The sequence below is a fragment of the Notechis scutatus genome, chromosome 1 (assembly GCF_049901735.1).
Source record: "Notechis scutatus isolate UNSWTSFEM ecotype Mainland chromosome 1, rNotScu1.2, whole genome shotgun sequence".
NCBI lineage: Eukaryota > Metazoa > Chordata > Lepidosauria > Squamata > Elapidae > Notechis > Notechis scutatus.
In genome coordinates, this window is record NC_142009.1 from 241374736 (window position 1) to 241398588 (window position 23853).

At 42.8% G+C, this 23853-nt stretch overlaps 1 protein-coding gene across 2 annotated transcripts in view; it reads right to left on the minus strand.

Annotated features, from left to right (window-relative positions):
- The window catches only part of CARS1 (cysteinyl-tRNA synthetase 1), a 44461-nt gene that overhangs the window by 9316 nt on the left and 11292 nt on the right, over window positions 1–23853 (minus strand). For both annotated transcript variants that reach the window (XM_026668295.2, XM_026668294.2), the window contains 13 exons: window positions 17406–17497; window positions 17112–17200; window positions 16738–16834; window positions 16361–16459; window positions 13865–14014; window positions 13341–13481; window positions 12688–12776; window positions 11745–11866; window positions 11539–11651; window positions 7921–8049; window positions 6627–6756; window positions 6309–6412; window positions 3444–3541 (listed from right to left, as the gene is read on the minus strand). In XM_026668295.2, the coding sequence (XP_026524080.2) occupies window positions 3444–3541; window positions 6309–6412; window positions 6627–6756; window positions 7921–8049; window positions 11539–11651; window positions 11745–11866; window positions 12688–12776; window positions 13341–13481; window positions 13865–14014; window positions 16361–16459; window positions 16738–16834; window positions 17112–17200; window positions 17406–17497 (1453 nt within the window). The remainder of the gene's footprint in view (window positions 1–3443; window positions 3542–6308; window positions 6413–6626; window positions 6757–7920; window positions 8050–11538; window positions 11652–11744; window positions 11867–12687; window positions 12777–13340; window positions 13482–13864; window positions 14015–16360; window positions 16460–16737; window positions 16835–17111; window positions 17201–17405; window positions 17498–23853) is intronic.

Genomic DNA, 23853 nt, shown 5'->3' on the forward strand with positions numbered 1-23853 from the left:
CTGGTGGGTGTGGCGTTTGGTATTCCAGTTCCATAGAATGGGGGGCCCTTGAAGGCAGCACTCAGAACTGTGGATTCCATGAATAGTAAGACGCAGCTTATGTTGTTTTACTAGGTTCCTCAGGAGGAAAAACATTTCCCACCCTAGAATTAAAGTAACTGATATTATACGGAAATGCTGCACTACGGTAGAGTTACCATGCCTTGTAATACTAACTTTTATTTGTGATATATAGTTTTATCAGAACGTTCCTTTTAGAATTTTGTTGTAAAAACCAAAACATGACTGAAGATTTGTGCAAAATAGCATTTTTACTTTATTTAGATCTCCTCTTATGTTTATTGTGAAAGGATTAAAAACCTTTTAGCAGCATCTAGAAATGTCAGTCCTTGTAATTGTAATCTTGAGTTTGTATCTATTTTGGTTTCTGAAAAGAATTGTTTGAGGGAGAGAAGGCATCTCTGCACAAACAGATTTATGAAGAATCCTAAGGTATAAATTATGGTTAGAACAGGGGAATTACAATGAGGGGCCAGAATGGAAAAAATGAAAAAAGCCTAGTAAAAATAAAGATAACATATTACAACATTGCATGTAACTGCCCTACCAAGCCAATGGATACAGATGGTCCTCTTTTAACAACCACCAGCTCAACAACTGTTCAAAATTATGATGGTGCGTGGTAGTTACATGAGTGGTAGTTACAACCAATCCTTGAGTTTTAATTGTTGCAGTGTTCCTCATCTCCCGCTGGTTCACAATCTGGGCACTGATTATGATGTTTCAATAAATCAGTCACATGGTAGCAATTTTTGATGTTCCCAGATGGCTTCCCACAAGCCAAGCTAATGGAGAAGCAGATAGGAAGTTGGAAGTCGCAATCACACAAGATCCTCACTTAACGACCTGAATGGTCCTTGTTTAAAGACAGCAACCAAGATTGCTGGAACTACAGTCACATGACATTGCTCTTTATGACTGTGTTATTTAGCCGTGGCAATTCCACTCTGAATTGCTGTCATAACCTGAGAGTTACCTGTATAGCATTCTTGAGTCATAAGCCAAATTACAAAAACTTCTAAAAGATAGCCTTATTACCTAGCATTAATTTAGATCTAACACTAACCCATGATTTGTTCTGGCATGCTAGAATATTGTCTGAATTGTACATTTGAGATAGATCTTGATTCTGGTAGATAAAAGCAAGCTGGCTTTAAATAGTAGGTTTTGAAACTGGATAGTCTCATTGGCGATATAGATTAGATCGGGGTCCCCAACCCCTGATCCGTGGACTGGTCCATGCCATACCAGAAACCTGACCACCAAACAAGCAAAGCCCCATCCACGGGATGAAGGCAGCATGCAAAACTATGCCCCCTCTGGTCCAGGGAAAACCTCTCTCCATAGACCCAGTCCTTGGTGCCCAAAAGGTTGGGGGCTTCTGGATTAGCCAGTTTTCCAGGTTTGGATGTACAGCAGTTGGGTTAATCAAAAACAGGAGAAGAAGCCTTCTGTCTTATCAGAGCATGGGAAAAAAAGGAAGTTTACAAATCTGGAGAGCAAGACTATGATTGTTCCTATCATGGTAAACCATGGTTATTATATCCAAACACCATGAGGGTTCCTGAACAAAAATGTTTCAATCTGCATTGTGCAATCCTATTTCAGATAGTTTTATCTGATAAAGAATGAATGCCTCTTGAGAATGTGTGTGTCCAACTCTGGAGGCCAAAACAAGTTTAATATCTTTGTGACCAATATTTTTTTAAAAAAAGTAATCTGGAAGCCAGCCAAGAGTGGAACAGAGTTCGAGGAATCCAAGGTGAGGCTTCAATGTACTTTGCTCTTCAGGGGGCTAAAATAACTATGAAATATAAAACTTTCACCTGCATAGTGAAAACAGCTGAGAGTCAATTTGGGGATTCAGCATCTGAATTACTTTTAGCATTGGTTTTGTGCCTCTAGCAGACTGTGGCAAATGGCCAATGGTTGTAATTTTCACCATGCTTATGGGGGGAAAGCCACTGCTTTTGCAGCAGACCCTAAAACAACTAATCACCACAGAATAATTCATTCTGAAAGAAGGGAAAAGGGAAGTCCCTGAACATAGTACCCAGGAATGAGTGGGGGTCTTCTACCTAAATTTGGATTTGCTGGTCTAGGACAGGGCCTCAAACTCAAATTGATACAAAGACTGCACGAGGCCTAGTTTGCCGGCTGCTGCTGAACAACTGTTTCTACCAAAGGAGCAATTAACAAGCATATTGATCTAGATCAGGTGTCCACCTGGCAACTTTAAGACTTGTGGACTTCAACTCCCAGAATTCCTCAGCCAGCAAAGCTGGCTGAGATCTGAGTGAATCCCAAATCTAAGTATAACCTGATCTAGATCCAGCATATGAATATAAGAAACCAGACCATTTGAACAACCAATCCACAAAAGAACCAATCAGCTGCTCAGAATTTACATAGAGCTCCAAACGAACATCCAGCCCTTTGCTCTGCCTCCTAGCCCTTCCTCCCAAGTGAAGCTATGCCTCTCCACTGCCCGTGTCCAGAGAGCCTCAGAAGCAGTTTCAGCCCAGAGCATCAGGGTGGACAACGGTTCCCAGAGTGGCCCTGTTTGGTATGAAAGGCCATCAAGTGCACAGCCCAGCCAATCAGGCTCTGCTAGTCCTAAAAATCAGCCAAGATGAACTATCATAGTGCCACTGCTGCCACGTCATTCTTCTCTTTGTCATGCTTCCTGTGGCTCAGCTTGTGTAGCGCACAGCCACCAGACCTTGGTGGACTGTGATGACTTCAGCAACCACAAAGTGTTTGAAAACTGCAGTCAAAGGAAAATGATCTGGACGATTCTGGCCAGTTGGTTGCATGCGTGAGACCCCTGATCTAGGGTCTTCTCCCACTTCTTTGGATGGCCTTCCCTTGTTTCTTTTATCAAATCAAGGAAAGAATGGGCCAGAAGATGAAAAATAATGTTTAAATCTAAAGGTCATAACCAGGTTTTTTTTTTTTAATCAGGAAAAACAGCTCTCTTGAAAAGCTTATGAAAGGGACCTTAGTTCATTTTCCTACTTATGGATTTTATGGTAGCATTTATTTTACATTCTAGGCAATAACAAATAATGAAATGGTAGCATACTTTCACCCAAAAAAACCTGACGGCGAAATGTACAAACGTAGACTGGCATGTAGGTAACTATGCCACGCACTAAACAGAAGATAAAATCAGTTAAGAAGGTATGTGCAAGGACCTGGGATTGGTGCTATGAATGGCCTGGTTTGGTATGTGAATTAACAAGTAATTAAGTTTCAAGGAGGAAGTCTTTAAGGAATGCACTCTGTCTGCTCTAAATGGAAATGCCAGTTTGAAAAACAGGCATTGACACAGATATACAGAGGTCTGTTCATAAAGAGAGAAAGAAAAACGGTTAGCTCACCTTTTATTCAATTCGATTTCCTGGTTTTCCCATTTTTCATACTGGCTTGTCACATCAGCAGGACCCCGAAGGATATCCTTTACATTTAAAAAGAACTCCTAAAAAGGGAAAGGAAAGAGCCCACAATTTGTTACAAAGTATACTGTTCAGATAGTTATTTCCATACTCATTTTCGGTTTAAAACAGGACTAACCCAATAAGAAGAGCAGAATTTCATCACCTGCTATCAGGCTGTGTGTATGTGTGTTGTCCTTACAAATGTATTTGCAGAACATAGTGGAACACATTAGCAAAAAGACTATTGAGTTCATCAAAGTTAAGAACCTGCCAGAAAGAAAGATGATCTGAAAGAGTTTTACTTCTTTCCCTACCTTCATCTTGCTTTGTATATTGATTTAAATTGTATATTGTCATGCTAACAATGAACTAAGAAAACAGGCCTTTGCAAAAAAAAAATTAATTTCTAATTAGTCTTTTAAGGAAATACCTCTTCACTATAATACAGATTAATCTTGGAGGATATTGTCACTTGAATTAACCCGGCAAGTTAAGTAGCAACCAGCAGGTTTTCAATCTATGGCAGGGAAAAGGAAGTCGATAGGATTCTCCTTGGTTTCTTCCAATAATTAATCAGTCCTAGTTGCTTCTACAAAATATTGCTGTCATTACCTATTGTTCATGACACTGGCATGAGGGTGAGGTTAGGGAAAGTGATGACATGTGGTGTCCTTTTTTTCATAATCATTGCTAGTAGTGCAGGTAGGTTAAGAATAGTAATTGGGTCCAGAATTTCCACGGCTCAGCAATGTAATTGCAAAACACAACATCATGCAACCGTGCCACTTAGCTGTGGCAGTCCCAGCACTTCTGATTGCTGTCATTGAGTACAGTGTCACTTTACTTGACACTGTACTCAATGACAGCAATCAGAAGTGCTGGGACTGCCACAGCTAAGTGGCACAGTTTTATGATGTTGTGCTTTGCAACTACAGGGATGGGATCCGACTGGTATAACTACCGGTTCTGTTGCTCTGCGTCACGCAAGTTACACAAGTCACGCGAGTGCAATTTACAACCTGCTCAGCTGCCCGGACAGCTGAGCAGCGCTGCGTGCAAGTGCGCGCAGCGGTTGAAAAAGCACTTTTTTCCTGCTTTTTCAACCGCAGCTGTGTCGCACAAAGCAGCTGCGGTTGAAAACGCAGGAAAGAAAGGTCAGGTAAGAGCCCGGGCGGGCGGGCGGGTGGGCCAAACCAGGAGCAGACATAGAACCGGTTCTTTGTATGCTCTGTTTGCTGCTTTTCATAGCAACCGGTTCTACAGAAGTGGACAGAACCAATAGAATCCCACCCCTGGTGTCAAGTGGTCCCTATTTGCAATTTCCTGTCAGCTTCCCCATTGACTTTATTTGTCAGAAGGTGCTAGTCAAGGTCACAAATGAGATTATGTGGCTGTAGGACAGTGCAAGTTGTGATTGCAAGCAAGTTGCCTGGCACCCAGGGGACAATCACATGTTACATTGGCTGCAACCACAAGGACTTGGTGTAAGTCTCCCTTGTTCAGCACCATCATAGTTTGAACGGTCACTGAACAAATGGTTGTCACAAAACAATTACCTGCAGAGTATCAGTGGTGGGATTCAATTTTTTTAAACCACCGGTTCTGTGGGCGTGGCTTGGTGGGTGTGCTTTGCATATGCACATGCGCTTTGTGCGTGCACAGAGGATTTGCTACTGACCTTCTCCTGTAATCCTGCACTCTCCGTGTGTGTTAAACCAGGGGTCGCCAACCTTTTGGACTTCAGGGACCTCCAAACTCATAATTTTAAATCCCACGGACCACTAATATGAATTTTGATTGACGGCGGCTTGCTGACGTTGGGGGGAATGTCGGCCCCATATTCCAGAGCTGCAGTAGTCACAGGATTGGCCCTTTGGTCATCCCGGAGCAGCTGCTCCTCTACCCAGATGCACCGGCCTGCCATGGACTGAAGGAGCTGCCAAAGGACCAGTCTTGTGACTACTGCAGCTCTGGAATACGGGACTGACTTTCCCACCAACGTCAGCAAGCCACCCTGGAGCGGATTTCCCTCTTCCACTGTTGGTCTTACCTTCCAGTTCCAGCTCATGTGGAGGTAAGGTAAGGTTTGCGCTCAGCTGAAGGTTGGGGCCATCGGGTGGGCAGGCCATGTGGCCGGTGCAGCCTTGTGTTCCCACGCAACCTTGATTAATTGCTTTGGGGGGAATGCTTTGGGGGGGGGGGGACATTTCTCTGAGAACCACCAACATTTTCTTGCGGACCACCAGTGGTCCCCAGCCCACTGGTTGGCGACCACTGTATTAAACAGCTCATGCACGGCAATCCGCTGTGCCACGTGAAGTAGCTGAGCTTCAAAACCAGGAAATAAAGGTCAGTATAGAGCCAGGGCGGGCAGGCGGGGCCTAGCAGCTGATTGTCGGAGCATCACTCACAGATGGTCCTCAGAGCTACCGATTCACCCAAACTGGGCCGAACTGGTAGAATACCACCCCTGCTGTAGATGGTTATGTTAATGCCCTTGTGAACTGGGTCCACTCTATTTGTGATTTATGAGCCTGCGTAACGGCCTCTGAAATTCTGACCCTCAGCGTCACTACTCCCTCTTTGTTGTTTTTGAAGGACAGCAAAACTAATGAACCCATGAATGACTACCACATATGAATAGTAGCCGGATCGAGGTTTGGTGGATCGAGGTGTGTAGGCCTACCTTATGATTTTGTGCCACAATCTTGCATATGAAGAACAGAACAAAAGAACACCTGGAATTTTTCAGGAGTATGTCCCAACATCTGCACAACAGAACAATGAGAAGACAGGAAAATAACTTACGCTTATGAATTTCTCATACTGGATAGCAGACTCCATGGTGTTCTTTGAATAGTCTAGAGTATCCTTCCAAGAATGCATAAGAAAAGCCAGCCTTAATTGCCGTGCTGTTGAGAGTTTTAAAGAAAAAAATGGAAAAATACTGCATAGTAGAGAATCATAGCTGGCATAGCTACTCTAAAAAAAACAAACCCCAAAATACTAATTACAGAATAAAAGAAATAATTTTAAATGCAAATTATATAATGGAGATAAGCTAAGCAACAACTAGCAGCATTGTACCCACCAAAAATGAAATGTTTTTAAATTAATAGATCTTACCTGTATGCTGTTTTAATGCATCTTTTATTGTAATAAAGTTTTTCAAAGATTTGGACATTTTACAGCCAGCAATTGTCAAATGCCCAGTGTGTAGAAAATAGCGCACCCAGTGATCATTGTCAAAGTATGCCTACAAAATTAACAAGACCAAAGAAGTGTATTATAATATGATAATTAGATTGCAGCAACATTAAAAAAAGAAGAGTGATATCTACTGTAATTCGATAGGAAGCAATAAAAGAACATTTTAATGGTAACAAACGAGGATTAGTTAGTAACATTTCTTTAGGAAAATTATGGCTGCCCAACTTACTGTACATACCATGATTCTAGGTAGCTAATAATAATAAAAACATATAAGAAACAGTTTAAAAAATCAACCAACCAGCACTTAGCAACCATTCAGAGTTACAACTGATCCAAAAAAGGGAATTTATGACCCAAATTCAAACTTCTGATGGTTGGGCCCTCTCCACTGTCACATGACAGACTTTGGCCCCTTGGCAATAGAATCACATTTATGGCCATTTGCAGTAACTCATGGACATATGTTTTATGATGGTTTTGCTGAAAACCAAGACTCATTCCACGTTCAGAAAAATTGTGTCCATAGCAAAACATTGGTTCGCTTAACAACTGTGGTATTTGCTTAATGGCCATGAGTTCACTTAATGACTGCTGCCCAAAAGGTCATAAAATAGGGTTGGTGACACGAGCAACCCATTTTATCACCATTGTGGTATATAAGTGTTTGTCAGCTTTGGAAGCCATATTGAGATCGATGCTCCAGGCTGCCACAATTGAGCCTGAGAAAGTGGGAGGGAGGAATTCACCTGAGTATATCTAGTTAGACAAAATACAATTCTTCTGTTTGGTTCAAGGTCACGGAGTGTGGCGCATAATGAATTGGGAATCTTACTTTAGGACGGATGGTGATTGGACCGTGTGATGTGGTATCTAGATAAGCTATCTAAGGAGGGATGGATTTGTATTTTTGGACTTTTGCAAGGAAGCCTGGAGCTTTCAGTTTCGGGATTCCACAGATGTGCCAATTATTATTATCCAAATAAAGGTACCTTTGAGATATGTCTGTCTCGGAGTTATTGATTGGAATGGAGGGTTGCTGGAACGCTGACAGTGTTCTCTATACATATACATTTTCTTGGAAAAAGTATTTTTGTTCCCATCCTGGTCAGGCCCAGCCTTTTTTTTTTAACAGGGATATACAGGATGTCAGGGGGGGCGGGGGAGGGGAAGGTTGAGAATTACTGGTTTAGTGCCTCACACCACTTACCTCAGATTGTGCTAACTCATTGTCGTGGTGGGGGAAACGAAGATCAAAACCTCCTCCGTGGATGTCCATAGAGTCTCCTAGAATGGATCCAGCCATTGCAGAACATTCAATATGCCATCCTGGACGTCCCTATTAACATAGGTTGATAACTACTTAATCATGTAGATCAGGGGTGGGCAAACTACGGCCCGCAGGCCACATCCGGCCCGTTGGTCTGTCCAATGCGGCCCGCCCCTGAAAAAAAATCGCTGCCATTGGTCTGTCCAATCCGGCCTGCCCCTGAAAAAAAATCGCTGGGCGTGGCATAATTGCCCTGTGCCGCGTGGCCCCCAAAGCTGCAAAACAGTGCGGAGCGATCTAGGGGTAGGAAAGAAAAGAAATTTGCAAAGGCCTTGGCTGGGAGTTCAAAATCACCTTGATACGACCTCTCCGAAGGTGAGTCCCTGCCAATCCCCTTTTTTTCCGGGGCTTCCAGGCTTAAACTTTGCAAAGGCAAAGCTTGCAGGCTGGAGCATCTTCCCGCCGAGGAGCGGGAAGGGTTCCACCGGCGGGTGGGGCGGGCTGCTGGAGCCACCTAAAGCTAGGCCGCTGCTGGTGGAGCTTTGCCCTGCCTTGGTGCCCTGTTTCCCGGCTCGGCGGTCCTGCTCGGGCGGCACTTTAAAGCCTGCTCCCAGCACCTGAGCAACTTCCCAGCAACTTCCGGCTTCCTTTTAACTCGCGGGCGCGCGCCTGGCCCTGAGCCGTGCGGCGGAAGGAAGCCCGCGGACGGGCGGGCAGGCTGCTTGGAGGAGGCTCCGGGCTTCCTCCGCCAGGCGTGAGCGCCCGTGAGTTAAAGCGAAGCCGAAAGTTGCTGGGAAGTTGCTCCGTTTTCCAGGGCTTTGCAAAGGCAAAGTTTGCAGGCTGGAGCGTCTTCCCGCCGAGGCGGGAAGGGTTCCGCCCGGTGGCTGGGGCAGGCTGCTTGGAGCGGGCTGCCGTGCGGCTCGGGGTGAGGACCGGCGCCCGCGAGTTAAAACGAAGCCGAAAGTTGCTGGGAAGTTGCTCGGGTGCTGGGAGCAGGCTTTTAAAGTGCCGCCCGAGCAAAGTTTAAGCAGCCCGCCCGCTCGCTGGGTGGAACCCTTCCTGCTCCTCGGCAGGAAGACGCTCCAGCCTGCAAACTTTGCCTTTGCAAAGCCCTGGAAAATCGAGCAACTTCCCAGCAACTTTCGGCTTCCTTTTAACTCGCGGGCGCTCGTGCCTGGCCCCGAGCTGCGCAGCAGAAGGGAAGCCTGGCGGGCGGGCAGGCTGCTGGAGGAGGCTCCGGGCTTCCCTCCGCCAGGCACGGCGCCTGCGAGTTAAAAGGAAGCCGAAAGTTGCTGGGAAGTTGCTTGGGTTTCCGGGGCTTCCAGGCTTAAACTTTGCAAAGGCAAAGTTTGCAGGCTGGAGCGTCTTCCGCCGAGGAGCAGGAAGGGTTCTGCCCGGCGGGTGGGCGGGCTGCTTAAACTTTGCTCGGGCGGCACTTTAAAAGCCTGCTCCCAGCACCCGAGCAACTTCCCAGCAACTTTCGGCTCCCTTTAACTCGCAGGCGCTCGCGCCTGGCCCGAACAGCGCGGGCAGGGGATGCCCGGTGGGCGGGCAGGCTGCTTGGAGGAGGCGACCAGGCGGTGCTCCGGCAGCAGCAAGAGGCAGTTTCGCCCGGGCTCCGCTCAGGTGTCCGGCTGGGGCTGTCAGGAGTTGCTACCGCCGGCGCAGCTCCGTGCAGCTCCAGTCCCGCGTTGCCTTGGGAAGGAAAAGGCAAAACCAGGAGCCGCTGAGCCTGAGCCTCCGGTGCCGCTGCTCCCATTGCAAAGCACCGCCGCGGCTCTTCCTTTTTGCCTTTCCCTTCCCGAGGCAACGCGGGACTGGAGCCGTGCGGAGCGCGCCGGCGGTAGCAACTCCTGACTCAGAGGGCCTCCGAGGGGAGGGGAGCCTCCGAGGGGGGGAAGGAGGAGAAGAGGGGGGAAGGGGGCGATTCCCAAAAAATCTTGTGCTGACCCGGCCCGTCTGTCAAATTTTAAAAGTCAATGCGGCCCCCGAGCCAAAAGTTTGCCCACCCCTGATGTAGATTAATATCCTTGATGATTTAATACTAAAGCCTAACATGCACCATATTCATTAAGTGATTTAGCTCAGTCAGTGAATTCCGGAGAAGTACAGAAGGACGATGGGCTCAAAACTTGTTTAAGATGGTGTCCTTCAAACCATTGGATATATTTGCCTTTTGCTTAGGAATTAAAGACATTAGCAGAGAAATATTTCTAAAGCCTCTAATCAGCAGATGGCTTAGAAAAACATTAGGATGAACAGAATATATAATTGCAGCCTAAAACTATAAAAACTGAAAAAGTCTGCTAAGACAGCTCTGAGGCCAAAGATAACAAGATTCAAGATTCAAGGTTCAGGTTATAACCAGTTCAGATGGGAAGACTGTTTTTAAAAAAAGTAAGCAAATAAATCTCATCTATAAAATTATTGGTTCACAGAGGAAACATATTCTAAACTGTATCTTATTTCACAGCAATACTAGACAATTTTAATCTGAGAACCTGATCTGTGTTAATTAGGTAAACACCACACCACATGTTATTTAGGTGCTTTCTGAGCTAGCACCTTATACAGCTATACAGGTAGTCCTTGACTTACAACAGTTCATTTAGTGACCATTTGAAGTTTCAACATCACTGAAAAAAGGGACTTTTCATACTGACAACCAGTGCAGCATCCCCACGGTCATGTGATCCAAATGCAGGTGTTTGGCAACTGGTACATACCTATGATGGTTGCAATATCCCGAGTTCACGTGAACCCCTTTTGCAACCTTCTGACAAGCAAAGTCCATGGGGAAGCCAGATTCACTTAACTGTGTTACTAATTTAACACCTGCAGTGATTCGCTTAACAATTGTGGCAAGAAAATCGTAAAATGGGGCAAAATTCACTTAACAAATGTCTCACTTAGCAATAGAACTTTTGGGCCCAATTGTGGTTGTAAGTCATGGACTACCAGCATTTCCTGAATTTATCAAATTAATAATGGGTGTAGTTGTTAAGCACTATTATTTATTACAATTAAATGGTACCTCAACATTCATTGTTAATTGGTTCTGAGAAGAGCAAGGAATACCCAAAATGATGAGTACCAAACAAATTTTCCCCATAAGGAATAAGGTAGTGAGTCACAAGTCTTGTGCATTGAGTACCAAACACGGTGAGTACCAGGACAAAATTTTAGTGTCAGAGTGCACTGAGTACCACATTCAACGAGTTTCAAAGCAGCTGAGTACCAAGATACCACTGTATAAGGATTAAAATGCATATTCATAACGCTTCATCTATTTCATTACATTTAAATGCCACCCATCTCACCATTTCAAGTGACTCTGGGTGGCATAGGCAATAATAGTGCTCTAAATCCAAAGATTTTGTTATATAACTGAAAATCATGTACAAGGAGGGGGCACACAGTAAATTTCCCTACTTTGCCTCGTTACAGAAATGGTATTGTAGAAATTAAAAACAAAACAAAACACCTTTCTCCTCTCCCAAGGGAGCAACTGTGTCTGCGGATCACACAGCTCATTGCTCAATCTCAGCTATCCTTTACCTTGCCCCAGGGAGAATCCCATGAAGGCTCTCCTGGCTTGGAGGATTTCCACAAAGCAAAATCATTTGGCGATCGCTTTTCATTTAAACGGTCCACTGAGATACTCAGGTCGCCTAGGAGAAGCAGAAGGAGGAATGGTAAGAATCAGCAACCTTTTCACTGTCTCCAAATAGTCTCTGGAAACTTACTTAATGAAGTTAAATTACCTTCGCCCTCCTGTAATGCTTTTTGATCTCCGACAGCTTCAGGGACCAATTTTGCATAGGTGTGTTTCTCAGATGCATCGAATTTTAGTGTATCAAAATAAACAGATCCATTGGATACATAACTAGAAGGTAAAACTATAGTTTCAGTAAGCAGGAAGGTTGACGCTGTTTAATGTAAAAAAACATTCTTCAACACTTTTGCATGGCTGATTTTGATACAGAATTCAAGAAAATTAGGCTATGCAGCGGGTTGATGTTTGCAATTGTAGCTCAGCTCATGTGAAACGTGCTTTTCAAAATGCAGCTGGAATTTCTTGCTTTTTATTTTTTTCCTTGAAAAACGTTTTGCTTTTCATCCAAGAGGAATCAGAGTGCCAATAAATGTAGACTGTCTTTTAGCAGTCCCGAAGCAGGTTCCACACCCATTTGCACTGATTTGGGTGACCCTGAGGGTACAGATAAAGCCCCAAATTGGCTTCAACAACTCTCAGAGAGCTAAACACTGAGTTTCGGATGACTGCAAAGAATATAAATACTTCCATTCCCCACCATTCAGTCAGAACTGAAGAAGCGTCTTTGATGAGAAGCAAAATGTTTTTCAAGAAAAGAACCAAGAAAGTCCAGTTGCCTTCTGAAAAGCACTTGTGGGACAATCATAACCTGGGTGATTGAGAATCTCTATGGACAACTCATCTGGAAGCATCAGGCTGGGAAAACTGGATAAGGATTAAGTCATGAGCACTTGTAAAATAGACAAAGAACCTTTATTGTAATTCTTTGCTATATAATGTAGTGTAAAGTTAGACTATCTTAGATAAAAAGGACATTGGAAATATTCCTTTATAGGGAAACCAGTGAATTACTTATCAGATACTCAAACTATTACTCTCAGCACTTTCGGCATAGTACAGAGATCAGTGGGAAAACGTCAAGTTATACTCACCCATATCCATTATCTACAATCTTCTGAACAAAGTCCACAATTTCTGGTACATATTCACTTACACGAGTTAAAACATCTGGAGATAATACCTGGGGGGTGGGGGAGAGAAACCAAATGTTTTCTCTTTCCATATCACACCAAGATCTCAAAATATATTCCACTTTACAATTAAAATTATATAGTAAAATAATAAAATTTGGCAGGGAAATCCAACTTAAACCCAACTTAAAAACGGATAGGAATTGATCTCTACAGACCGACTATTCTTGGGCTTTTATTCTGCTTAGTGAAACCAAGCAATATTTAACTACCAAAAGCTAAACCTGAAAAATATCCTTCAAGCTAAAATAGAAACTAACATTGCTGCGACTGTTGATGAAACACAAATGACTCTTGTTATAGATCTAATTATAATTCTGATTTTCTAGATGGGAACAAATGGAACATAGTGCTACAAACAGACTTTCTGAGGATTTTGCCTAAAGGTCTCAGTTTATCATTTTAATATTCGAAATCGTTTCCTAAATTGAAGCTTTTAACTACATATATGACACATTTCCTTTCTAGTCTTGAAAAGAAGAGGAAATTTGAAACAATAAAGCATGAGCAATACCATTCAGAGGGTTTGTGCTTGAATAAGCATGTCTACTTACATTGAGCGCTGCCATATCTTTATGATATTCTTCTTCCCAAAATTTGGGAAGTTTGGAAAATATAGAGTTGTCAGTCACTTGGCTACCCAACTTAGTGTCCAGCCACTCAGAGAGTGTATCTTTTGCTTCTTGCAACAAAGTCTGAAAAATAAATGTCATTCTGCTCAGGAACCAGATTAATCGGGTTTACCTGCTCTATCGTAATCGAGGGGATAAATACCCACCAGAGGACTACTATCGCTTGAAGCGGGAGTATAAAGAAAATAAGAAAAATGTTATTTAACACAAGCTGTTCATCATAACACACAATTTCCACAATTCTTACAAATTCCCCAGGGGCCCATGCTCAAATGCTCTTCAAGATTCACGGGAAAGACACTTCAGGGGAACCTTGCTTTGGGAAATGAATGAGTGACTGAGAATGTGTGTATATGTATGATGTCTGTGTGTGTTTTGTGTGTGGTAATGTATCAGAAAGCAATGACTGAAATGACTCTCAACCTGTTTCAAAAAAGTGTACCAACCTCAGCATATTTATTGACTTCTCCCTCAGAGAGCTTCTTTTGAAGGCCGTTCTCTAGTGGTTCCAGAGCAGCTCTCACTGACTTTTGCATCCTTTCCAGCATCTGTTTCTTATCAGGATCAGAAGTTTCTTCCAGCTTTGCTGAAAAATGCTGAATTAAGAAACAGGGATGGAAAACATAAACAAAACCAGGTGAATATTTCTGTCAGAGCACAAATAATCATGAGCGTGGAAAAAAGAGAGATATAGAAGTAGCTATTGAAAGCCTCCTTGCATTCTCATTCTCCCCCCCCCCCCGTGTGTGCATGTGTGTGTGTGTGTGTGTGTGTGTGTGTGTGTGTGTGCACGCATGCAAACAAGGAACATGGATATGTAAAATGAAGAGGAGAAGTCCTGCTCCCTTTTGGTTGTGGTCTCCCCCATTGTTCTTGTCCAGCATTCAACCTCTCTCCTCCAAGAGACTGTGACTATCTCTCTAACCCTAATCCATTAGTTATAAAGGTAAAATGCTAAAAATAAAACTATTATGTAACCAATCATGCTTTAAGTAAGAAAATCATTTGAATTTTAGAAGAAAGTGGAATTTCTCATTAACATCATATTATAATAGCAATCACAGCCAGGCTGGCCAATGCAGGAAAATACATACATACATACATACATACATACATACATACACCACATAAATTATTAATTGGGTCATCCCAATGAAGGACCAACTAAAATAAGTGTTTTTTCCCCAGTGAGACCGGTCTGCTTCCGCTTTCACCTTTTAACCCCAATCCAGGAACCTTTGCAGGCAGTTGCTTTCGCGACAAATTATTTTTGTGTTGAAATATATTTATTTCATTAATTTCTTTGTTGGTAAATATAAATTCAACACACACAAAAAAGACCAACTAAAATGTTACAGAAGGGTATGCCTGTCAGTTTCTGAGTTCTCTGAAGTTCTTCATTAAGCAATTACACTACAGAAGTGGAAGTTCCAAATCAAGCATACCAATTGTGAATATTTGCACATTTTCCATTTCATCATTTACTGAATTTCCAAACCCCTTTCGAAAATGGTTTTGCAATGTTTATGACAATTATTAAGGGAGGAGCTGAAGGCCAACAAATGCAGAGATTTACATTTGATTGGCAGCAGAGGAGAGGGTGACAGCACAAATCAACCTCAAGGTTAGGAAAAGGAAAAGGGAGCTGAAATCAAACACTGGACAAAAAGAGGTGTTTTCAGACTGGCTCGGGAGCACTGAGAGGTAAGAACATATTAGGATCTGGCTATAAGGAACAGGGCAGTGATTTGTATTCCAAGTGGAAATGATGCTTTGGGACCTGTGAGTATGCTCTGTAGCATGTGTCAGTAGCTACTTAAAACAGGCACATCTTTTTGTAGGATGTTACGGGATCATGGGAAAAACACATAATTGAAGGACTTAGGCACTACTTATACAAATGTCTAGGGTTTTCCCTTCTAATCCAAAAACTCTGTAACTCTTAATAGGGCATGTTAGCAAGGAGAGAAGGTGATGATGGAAGCACTGAACAGCAAAGCCTTGGTACTTCTCAGGCATAAGTATTTTGCAGGCTCTGAAGGACCAGTTACAGCAGGAAGGATGAAATCCTCAAAGAATTAAAGGGTGTGAAAGGGAAGAGCAGGAAAAGAAAAAGGAGTAAAACGGAATAAACAAGTATCTGAATAGGTGTTCTAAGAAATCCCTCTTATGAGACTCTCTCATTGCTTTCCCATGACTCTGGAGTCTGGCTTCTGGGCTTTATCTTGGGTCACTGATGCTAGTCCTTGCAAGGCAGAATGGAAACCAATCACTTAGTCCTGTTAGAATACCAGGTGGAGAACAACAGGCTGTTTTCCCCATCTTGCTTGTTTCTTCAATTGTCAGCTAAACAGTCAGTCTCTACGATGAATAAATAAATGACCAGAAGACTTTTCAAATCAAATCACACACAAAAAAAGTTTAATTTTATGGTAAATTATTATTTCCTTTTTAAATAAGTGTATTAACTCTCCCCACTATAAGAACTAAATGACAGCCTATTGGACTGAATTTCACCTAAGAAAAGAAAGCAATTTGAATGTTTAATAATGATTTGACACTAGCTAGGAGAAAGTTTCAGTCTGAAACATAAGCCCAATGGAACTCATTACCTAATCCTAAACTCACTTATTTTTTCTTGTTTTCAGCAAAATTAGCTGGCTTGTCATTCTGACAGACAAATGCCAGTCACTTCAATCTGCTCCTTTGTTTAACTCTCACCCTACTAACTTGGAACAAGCCCAAACTCAGGTCACTGGTTTGGTTAAATCCTACATTGGTTTATAACTCACACTAAGCTCTTCTCAGCTAATCATTGGTCCAATTTACTCCAGCAACAGCTCCTAGGAATTTACTCTTTGGATGAAGATTCTCACTCACCCATTGTCCCATTCTTTTTTGCACTAGAGGAAGGGGAGAGAGAAGACAGGCCATGAGCTTACCATAGAAGCTAGTTTAACATTTTCAAGCAGCTGCGTTGCTGATGGCCTCTGCTCCAAGTATTGCTCAAAGAGGTAGTTTTGCCTTGCTCTTTTTATGATCTAAAACAAAAAATGAAGTATGCCTAAGAAGCAAGTTTATACATGAAGACGGAACCACCGCAGCTGAACATACACATTTTCAGAACAGAAAGCTTCTTCAAGTAGACACTTGTTTATATTACCTTTTTAAAGCTACTGTATGTATTCATGGAGCTGCCTATCATAAGAATAAACTTTCAATTAGTGAGAGATATTGTTAAAATGCAATTGACCATCACATTAACCTTAGCAAGAAGTTTCATTTCAGAAATCAATTGAATTAAGGTGTTTTCATTTACCTTATCATCTATGTCTGTAATATTCATACAATAGAAGACATCGTATTTGAAGTAATCTTTTAAAACTCTTCTCAGGATATCAAATGAAATATATGATCTAAAATAATTTAAAAAATAAGTTAATTTTGTATATGTGCTATTTCCAAGCAAGTATACAGAAATGTATGTGTCAGTGAAAATAATACATAAAACAGCTTTCTTACAATAATCATATATTACCGGTAGGAAATGTACAAATAAAAAGGACTAATTTTTTTTCATACATTTCAACAAATAAAGAAATAAAGCAGATTGAAAGTAAGGCTACAAAATGAACAATGTCATACACAACCTATTTATTCAGCTGTAACAAAAAAAAAAAAATCCTACTTTACCTTGCGTGCCCCATATGGGAAGCATCATACACTGTTGGGCCGCAGCAATACCACTTGACTTGGTTGCCATTTTGGGGTTGAAACACATCCTACAACGAAATAGCACACGTGGCAATGAATGAAAGCTGCTGAGTTTATTAAGCTTGAAAACAACAACTCTGAATCAAAGTAACACTACTGATTCCACAGCAGTCTCGGGGTATTGCTGTTTCAACAATGATTTTCAAGCCGAGAAAACTAAAATGATGTGAGGAATACGTTATCCGGAGATGAAAGAAAGGAAAACAAGTTCACCTTATTACGAGTAAGACTGTTGTAAAGGCAGAGTTTAGGTTGAGCTGTCCCTTGGGGTGGCGCCCAGTGAGGTTGAGTACGTTTGTTTTTACCTGCAAAGGAATTTACAATTTCAGATGAATGATCAAGCAACAGCGTCATCAGAAAATAGTGTTAGAAGAAAACTTTCAAGGAACTGAAAGTCATTAGACATTTCAAAAGAGATGCTGAAAAAAATGTCACAATAATTGTTTTGAATAGAGACCCAGTTTGCAATAAAACTCCCTCAATGGATTCCTGTTTTTACAAATGTTAAGATGTCTACAAAACTGATGTTAAGGTTGGTTCATTTAAAAAAAAAACATGCATGTTGATGTATTGGACTCCCCAAAGAATGTATTTGAAAGGATGGACATCAGATCTTCTATGCTGGAGGTATAAAAAATTTGAGGGCTCACCAACCTACATGACAGAGTAATGTGATCATTTCGTATATTTGGGGAAAAGTGTATTAATGGATGCTAGCAGATTTATGGGAAAATCTTTAAATGTTAAAGATACTAATGTAATCTTGAATGTGTACTAAAATTTTGGGATTTAACTGCTATCAGGAATTATGGTTTCTTGAGCATGGTGTTGCCTGCAAAAAGAATTATACTAAGAAATTAGAAAAATGATATTATTCTACATGTCAGGGAACAAATTATAATTTATGTACATGTTTATTTTTCAGTTTACACACAATCTTTCTTTAAAATTAAAGGTAAAAATGAAATGACTAAAACAAAAGGATTATATCCGGGGGTGGGATTCAAATTTTTTAACAACCGGTTCTGTGGGCGTGGCTTGGTTGTTGGTGGGCGTGGCTTGGTGGTCATCTGGCTGGGTGGGTGTGGCCAACTCAACATCACTCACATCGAGGTATGCATCTCCTCGCCTGGCCTCTTATGACTGTGGGGATGCTGCAACAGTCGTAAGTGTGAAAAATGGTCTTGTCACTTTTTTCAGTGCCATTGTAACTTTGAATGGTCACTCCACACAAGCAAAGTACCAGCAAAGGAGGGGAAAAAAACTCCAGAGACGTTCCTGAGACAGGAAGTCTAGTCCTGCCAAGAATGTAATAAGGGTTAACGGAGAGGCAGTTTCTGTAAGCAACACCAGAATGTTTCCTTCCTGCCTTCCTTACAGGATTAGGCCAATAATTTCTTCTAACAACCAGTTCTCCGAACTGCTTAGAATGTTAACAACCAGTTCAGGCAAAAAGGTGCGAACCTGTAGAATCCCATCCCTGATTATATCCCACCTTTCCTGCAAGAGCCAGAAAGTAAACATGGTACTGTCTCTACCAACTTTTTCACAAAGACCCAAAGTTATTCAGTTTTTCTGAGGATGAAGCTGGACATGAAACTGGACCTCCCTCAGTAATTATATTGTATTGATGTATTCAAACCTAATTTAGATGTAAATCGTGTTGAAATACAGTAATCAATACCAGAAACCCACTTAGAGAGCTGAACGCAAGAGTAAAAAGAAGTAAATCTAGAAATTCAAAGCTTTAAAATAATGCTACTCTCCCAAAACCAAAATAAAACAATACCAGTATAAATTCCTGCACTGTATCCACAAATAGGTGAAACATATCTTAAGACTGATAGTAGATATAAGCAATACCTTCCATGCTATTTATATTAAATAAACAACAACTCCTAAATAAACAACCCTAACCTTTTCAGAATTAATGGGTTTTAGTTTTCTACTTGATATTTTAACAGCTGAGAAATGAGAGAAAAGTATTTAGGAGAAAAACAAGGGACAAAATATATCCTCATCTACTTCAGCAAACAATGCTGAAAAGTCCTTGAGTGATCCAAAGAAGAAATAGAATTAGAATAGAAATAGAAATTGAATAACAGAAAAATATGAAAAAGTGAATCTGTACAGTCACGAAGTGCCAGGTAGGCCTCAGTCATGAAACAGAAACAGACCAATAGGAAATACAGTACAAACCCCATCCTGTCTAGAGACAAGATGCTTCTTCATATGCCCTCCTCCATCTCTATGATCACATTACAGCAAAAATTTGTATCTGCTGATCTCATCTCTCAATGTCTTGTTCATCCTGAATACAGAGGCCTGTTTATTTCTGCTTTTCTTTTCCATAGGTCAGATTTCCCTCCCTTCCCCATCTCTCACTATAAACAAAAACATTAGAAGCTACATTACAAAACATCATTTGCTGGTGATGTTCGTGAGATTATAACAAAGTTTTTTCTGTCTCCAAAAATGTAATTAGGGAACCTCTGAATTGATTTTGGAACAGACTTCCTATGTCATTCTATTTATAAGAATTTTCCCCGAAACACTTAATTTTTTTAAAAAAAACAGGAACTATTATTGGCTGCCTTGCCGAAGAAGTAGTTCCTGAAGGCTTCTGACAGTGAAAAGGAAGCCGGGGATGACGCACACAAGTGAGGTTAGTCAGTGGATGACATCCCCCCAAAATAAGACCTGATGCCTTTTTTGTGGCCAAAAAATATATAAGACAGGGCCTTATTTTCAGGAAAACACAGTATGTTCCTTTCAGGATTTTCTGATATTATTGTTACACTGAATTATGCAAGATAAAAAGCAGGATTGTAATTTGAAACATCTATGAATTTATAAATGCATAATGGAGCTCTCAAATTCTACTACTTTTTAAAGTAGCTTCTTTATTTAATGAAGCCTTGTATAAAACTGTTCGCCTACTTCTCATATAATTACAGTATTTTTCTATCTTGATTATTTGTTTCTACTAAGTTACAGTTTTTGTTAAGGAATGTTATATTTTCCTTAAGCTGAAAAACAGCAGATACATGTTTAATTCATTAGAAATCAAACTGGAGGTTCACTTGCATTTTCCCTACAGTCACTTTATAATGAATTCAAATAAAAAACACATACAATTTTTTTTCTCACACAAATTTTTACTCTTAACAAAGTGCTTTGTTTTTAACAGGGCTGTGCAAAGCTTTAGTTTAAAGGTTTGTGGCAATACTGAAGTCAATGTATTGAATTGAAACTACTAACTCTGAATCAATGTGAAGGTTTAATGGACCATAACACACCATTAATTCTAATCAAATTGAGTCTTCAAATCATACAGCAAATCTGAGCTGGATATGGGTGATTTACACACTCTAAATGTTGAATAAGATCACTGATCCATCTAGCACACTATGTTGGTAATGATCATTGCCCTCCATGGTTACAAGCTTAAATTGTTCCTAGACTCCACAGCATGCAAAGTATGCTCTGACATTCAGATACAGACCCCTCCCTTAATAAATTTTCTAGCCTTAAGAGGCAAAAAATGGATGCCACCAATAAAGTACATGGGTATAAAGACAGATAGATAGAAAGAAGGCAGTGCAAACTAAAATATAAAATGGTAACCCAGATCCAGCCAATAATTTAGGAATGTTCTGAGACGGGTGCTTCATTTTGTTTTCTGCACTTCTTTAAACAGCATCTCTCCATCCTATACCAAATTACTTCCAAAAACCCCATATCCTGAAGTGCATCAATAGATGGCACAGATGGTTATTACACTTGGGAGAAATAAGTCAAAGGCCCCCTTTGCCCTGCCAAGGTGGCCACATTGCTACATAGATCTCAAGCTACAGAGAACAAATGTTTAACAAACATTCCTGATACAATTAATCTCTGCAGGGATTTCTGTGTTTTGAAATGTCTGACTAGTCCTATATATCTCCAGACTAGATAAAGAAAAAAAATCACAGCACTGAAAATGTTTCAGGATGCCTTTATTAAGGTACCTATTGATGAAGTACAAATTCTTGATCAACATAATCAGCAGAAATGTTTTATATCAATGTTTTATAGTCATGCCAGCTTGCCTTGGCTTGCATTCTAAAATTGGACATTTTTTAAACTCAAACATGGAACATTTGCTTGAGTAATGAAATCATAATTAGAAGCCTGCAGCTTCTTGACAGAAACAGGAACATTAATTACAGACATCTAATAAAATTCTTACACATCTATCCTGAGAAAAATCTCTGACATAATCACAGATTATGACAAACTCTTTCCTTTCTTGTACACATAACCTCTGAGTGTTACGAAGAGCCCTAAGGAAATGTGTTTTGGATTATGTTACTCTGGAACAACTTTAGCAACATCTATAAAAGGAATTTTGATCCGACAAAAGTCTAAATGTGAAAACTAAAGTCAGTATTGGGGCTCACATCGCATTTCATTAGTATTTGTAATTAGAACATATATAAATCCTTTGAAAGCATGGCAGGGTTTGGCTCTCTTTTTAGCAATATTTTTGCTGCGCTTCCTGCATTTAAGGTACTCATTCATATCATATGGGTTTGTCCCACTATAGCTCCATTTTGGCTTAAACAACACCCAATTTGTTACTATTGTTTTATAAAGATCAATATCATTTAAAGAAGGAAATATGCATTGATGATGTTATCTAGTTTGGGTAAGGAAAAGTCTGCAAGAAAACAACCAAGTTCAGAGAGCACTAAGGATTCAATAGGCACTATGATTATCATTAGAGGGAAGATGTAGGGAGAAGGCAAAAGCGACGGAAGATCCTTCAGGGGAAACTGAGGGGAGACTCACCCTTGGTCCAGATGAGCCCCCTTCCCCGCCCTAAGGAAGCAGAGGCAGCCAGCAAGGGCAGGCAAGCCCTGCTTCACAGACTCCGTCCGTCCTCGCTCCCACCCAAAGCCACGAAGTCCCCCAATCGCGCAGCCCAGAATCGCTCCCTCAGGGGCAGCAACGACGGCCAGTTTTTCCCGAGACAAGAAGCTCCGCCGTGCAATGAAAGCGCCCTGGCTCTAGGCTCAGAAAACAACGCGAGCCGAGGTCGCTTCGGTTCCGCTTGGCTTCTCCAACATCCGGCACCGCCCTGTTCTATGTGCCGGGCCCGGCAAGTCCGAGCAGCCAGCGTGTGGAGCAGGGCGGCGCCGGAGATCGTTGGCTGCCTCTTTCGCAGCACGGGAGGCCTCCCCGCTGGCCAGCTGCTCTCCTCCTTCTCTGCCTGTTTGTTCTGTGTGACCGAGGAGGAGGAGACCGGCCGGCTGGTTGGGGGAGGCTTTCTGCGCCGAGGGAGGCTGCTGTTGGTGTCCGGCTTTGCTCCGCTTCTCCGGCGCGGCCCTGTTCTTTACTTGGGCAGCCGGGCGCCCGCAACGGGAAGGGAAGGCAAAAGCGCTTTCCCTTCCCGAGGCGACGGGAGGCCTCCCGGCTGGCCAGCTGCTCTCCTCCTTCTCTGCCTGTTTGTTCTGTGTGACCGAGGAGGAGGAGACCGGCCGGCTGGTTGGGGGAGGCTTTCTGCGCCGAGGAGGCGGCTGTTGGTGTCCGGCTTTGCTCCGCTTCTCGGCGCGGCCCTGTTCTTTACTTTGCCTTTCCCTTCCCGAGGCGGCGGGACTGGGGCCGCTCCGGGCGGCAGCGACTCCCAACAGCCCAGCCGGAAGGGAAAGGCAAAATGCTTTGCCTTTCCCTTCCCGAGGCGGCGGGACTGGGGCCGCTCCGGTGGTAGCGACTCCCAACAGCCCCAGCCGGGAAGGGAAAGGCAAAAGCGCTTGCCTTTCCCTTCCCGAGGCGGCGGGACTGGGGCCGCACCAGCGGCAGCAACTCCCAACAGCCCCAGCCGGGAAGGGAAAGGCAAAAGCGCTTTGCCTTTCCCTTCCCGTTGCGGGCGCCCGGCTGCCGGATGTTGGAGAAGCCGAGCGGAGCCAAAGCGACCTCGGCTCGTGTTGTTTTCTGAGCCTAGAGCCAGGGCGCTTTCATGGCACGGCGGAGCTTCTTGTCTCGGGAAAAACCGGCCGTCGTTGCTGCCCCCTGAGGGGAGGGCGATTCTGGGCTGCGTGATTGGGGGACTTCCTGGTTTTGAGTGGGTGGGAGTGAGGACGGATGGAGTCTGTGAAGCGGGGCTTGCCTGCCCTTGCTGGCTGCCTCTGCTTCCTTAGGGGCGGGGAAGGGGGCTCATCTGGACCAAGGGTGAGTCTCCCCCTCAGTTTCCCCTGAAGGATCTTCCGTCGCTTTTGCCTTCTCCCTACATCTCCGCTCAGGTGTCCGGCTGAACCCCAGCCCGTCGGGAGTTGCTGCCGCCAGTGCGGCTCCGGTCCCGCGTTGCCTTGGGAAGGGTGGGGCAAAACCAGGAGCCGCTGAGCCTGAGCCTCCGGTGCCGCTGCTGCTGTTGCAAGCGCTGCCGCGACTCTTCCTTTTTTGCCTTTCCTTCCCGGAGGCGACGCGGGACTGGGGCCCGCGCGGTAGCGACTCCTGACTCAGGGGGCCTCCGAGGGAGGGGAAGAGAGTGACTCCTGCCTCCCGCTGTCATCATCATCTTCTTCTTTTGGGTTAGTTACTCTGGAACAACTTTAGCAACATCTATAAAAGGAATTTTGATCCGATAAAACTCTAAATGTGAAAACTAAAGTCAGTATTG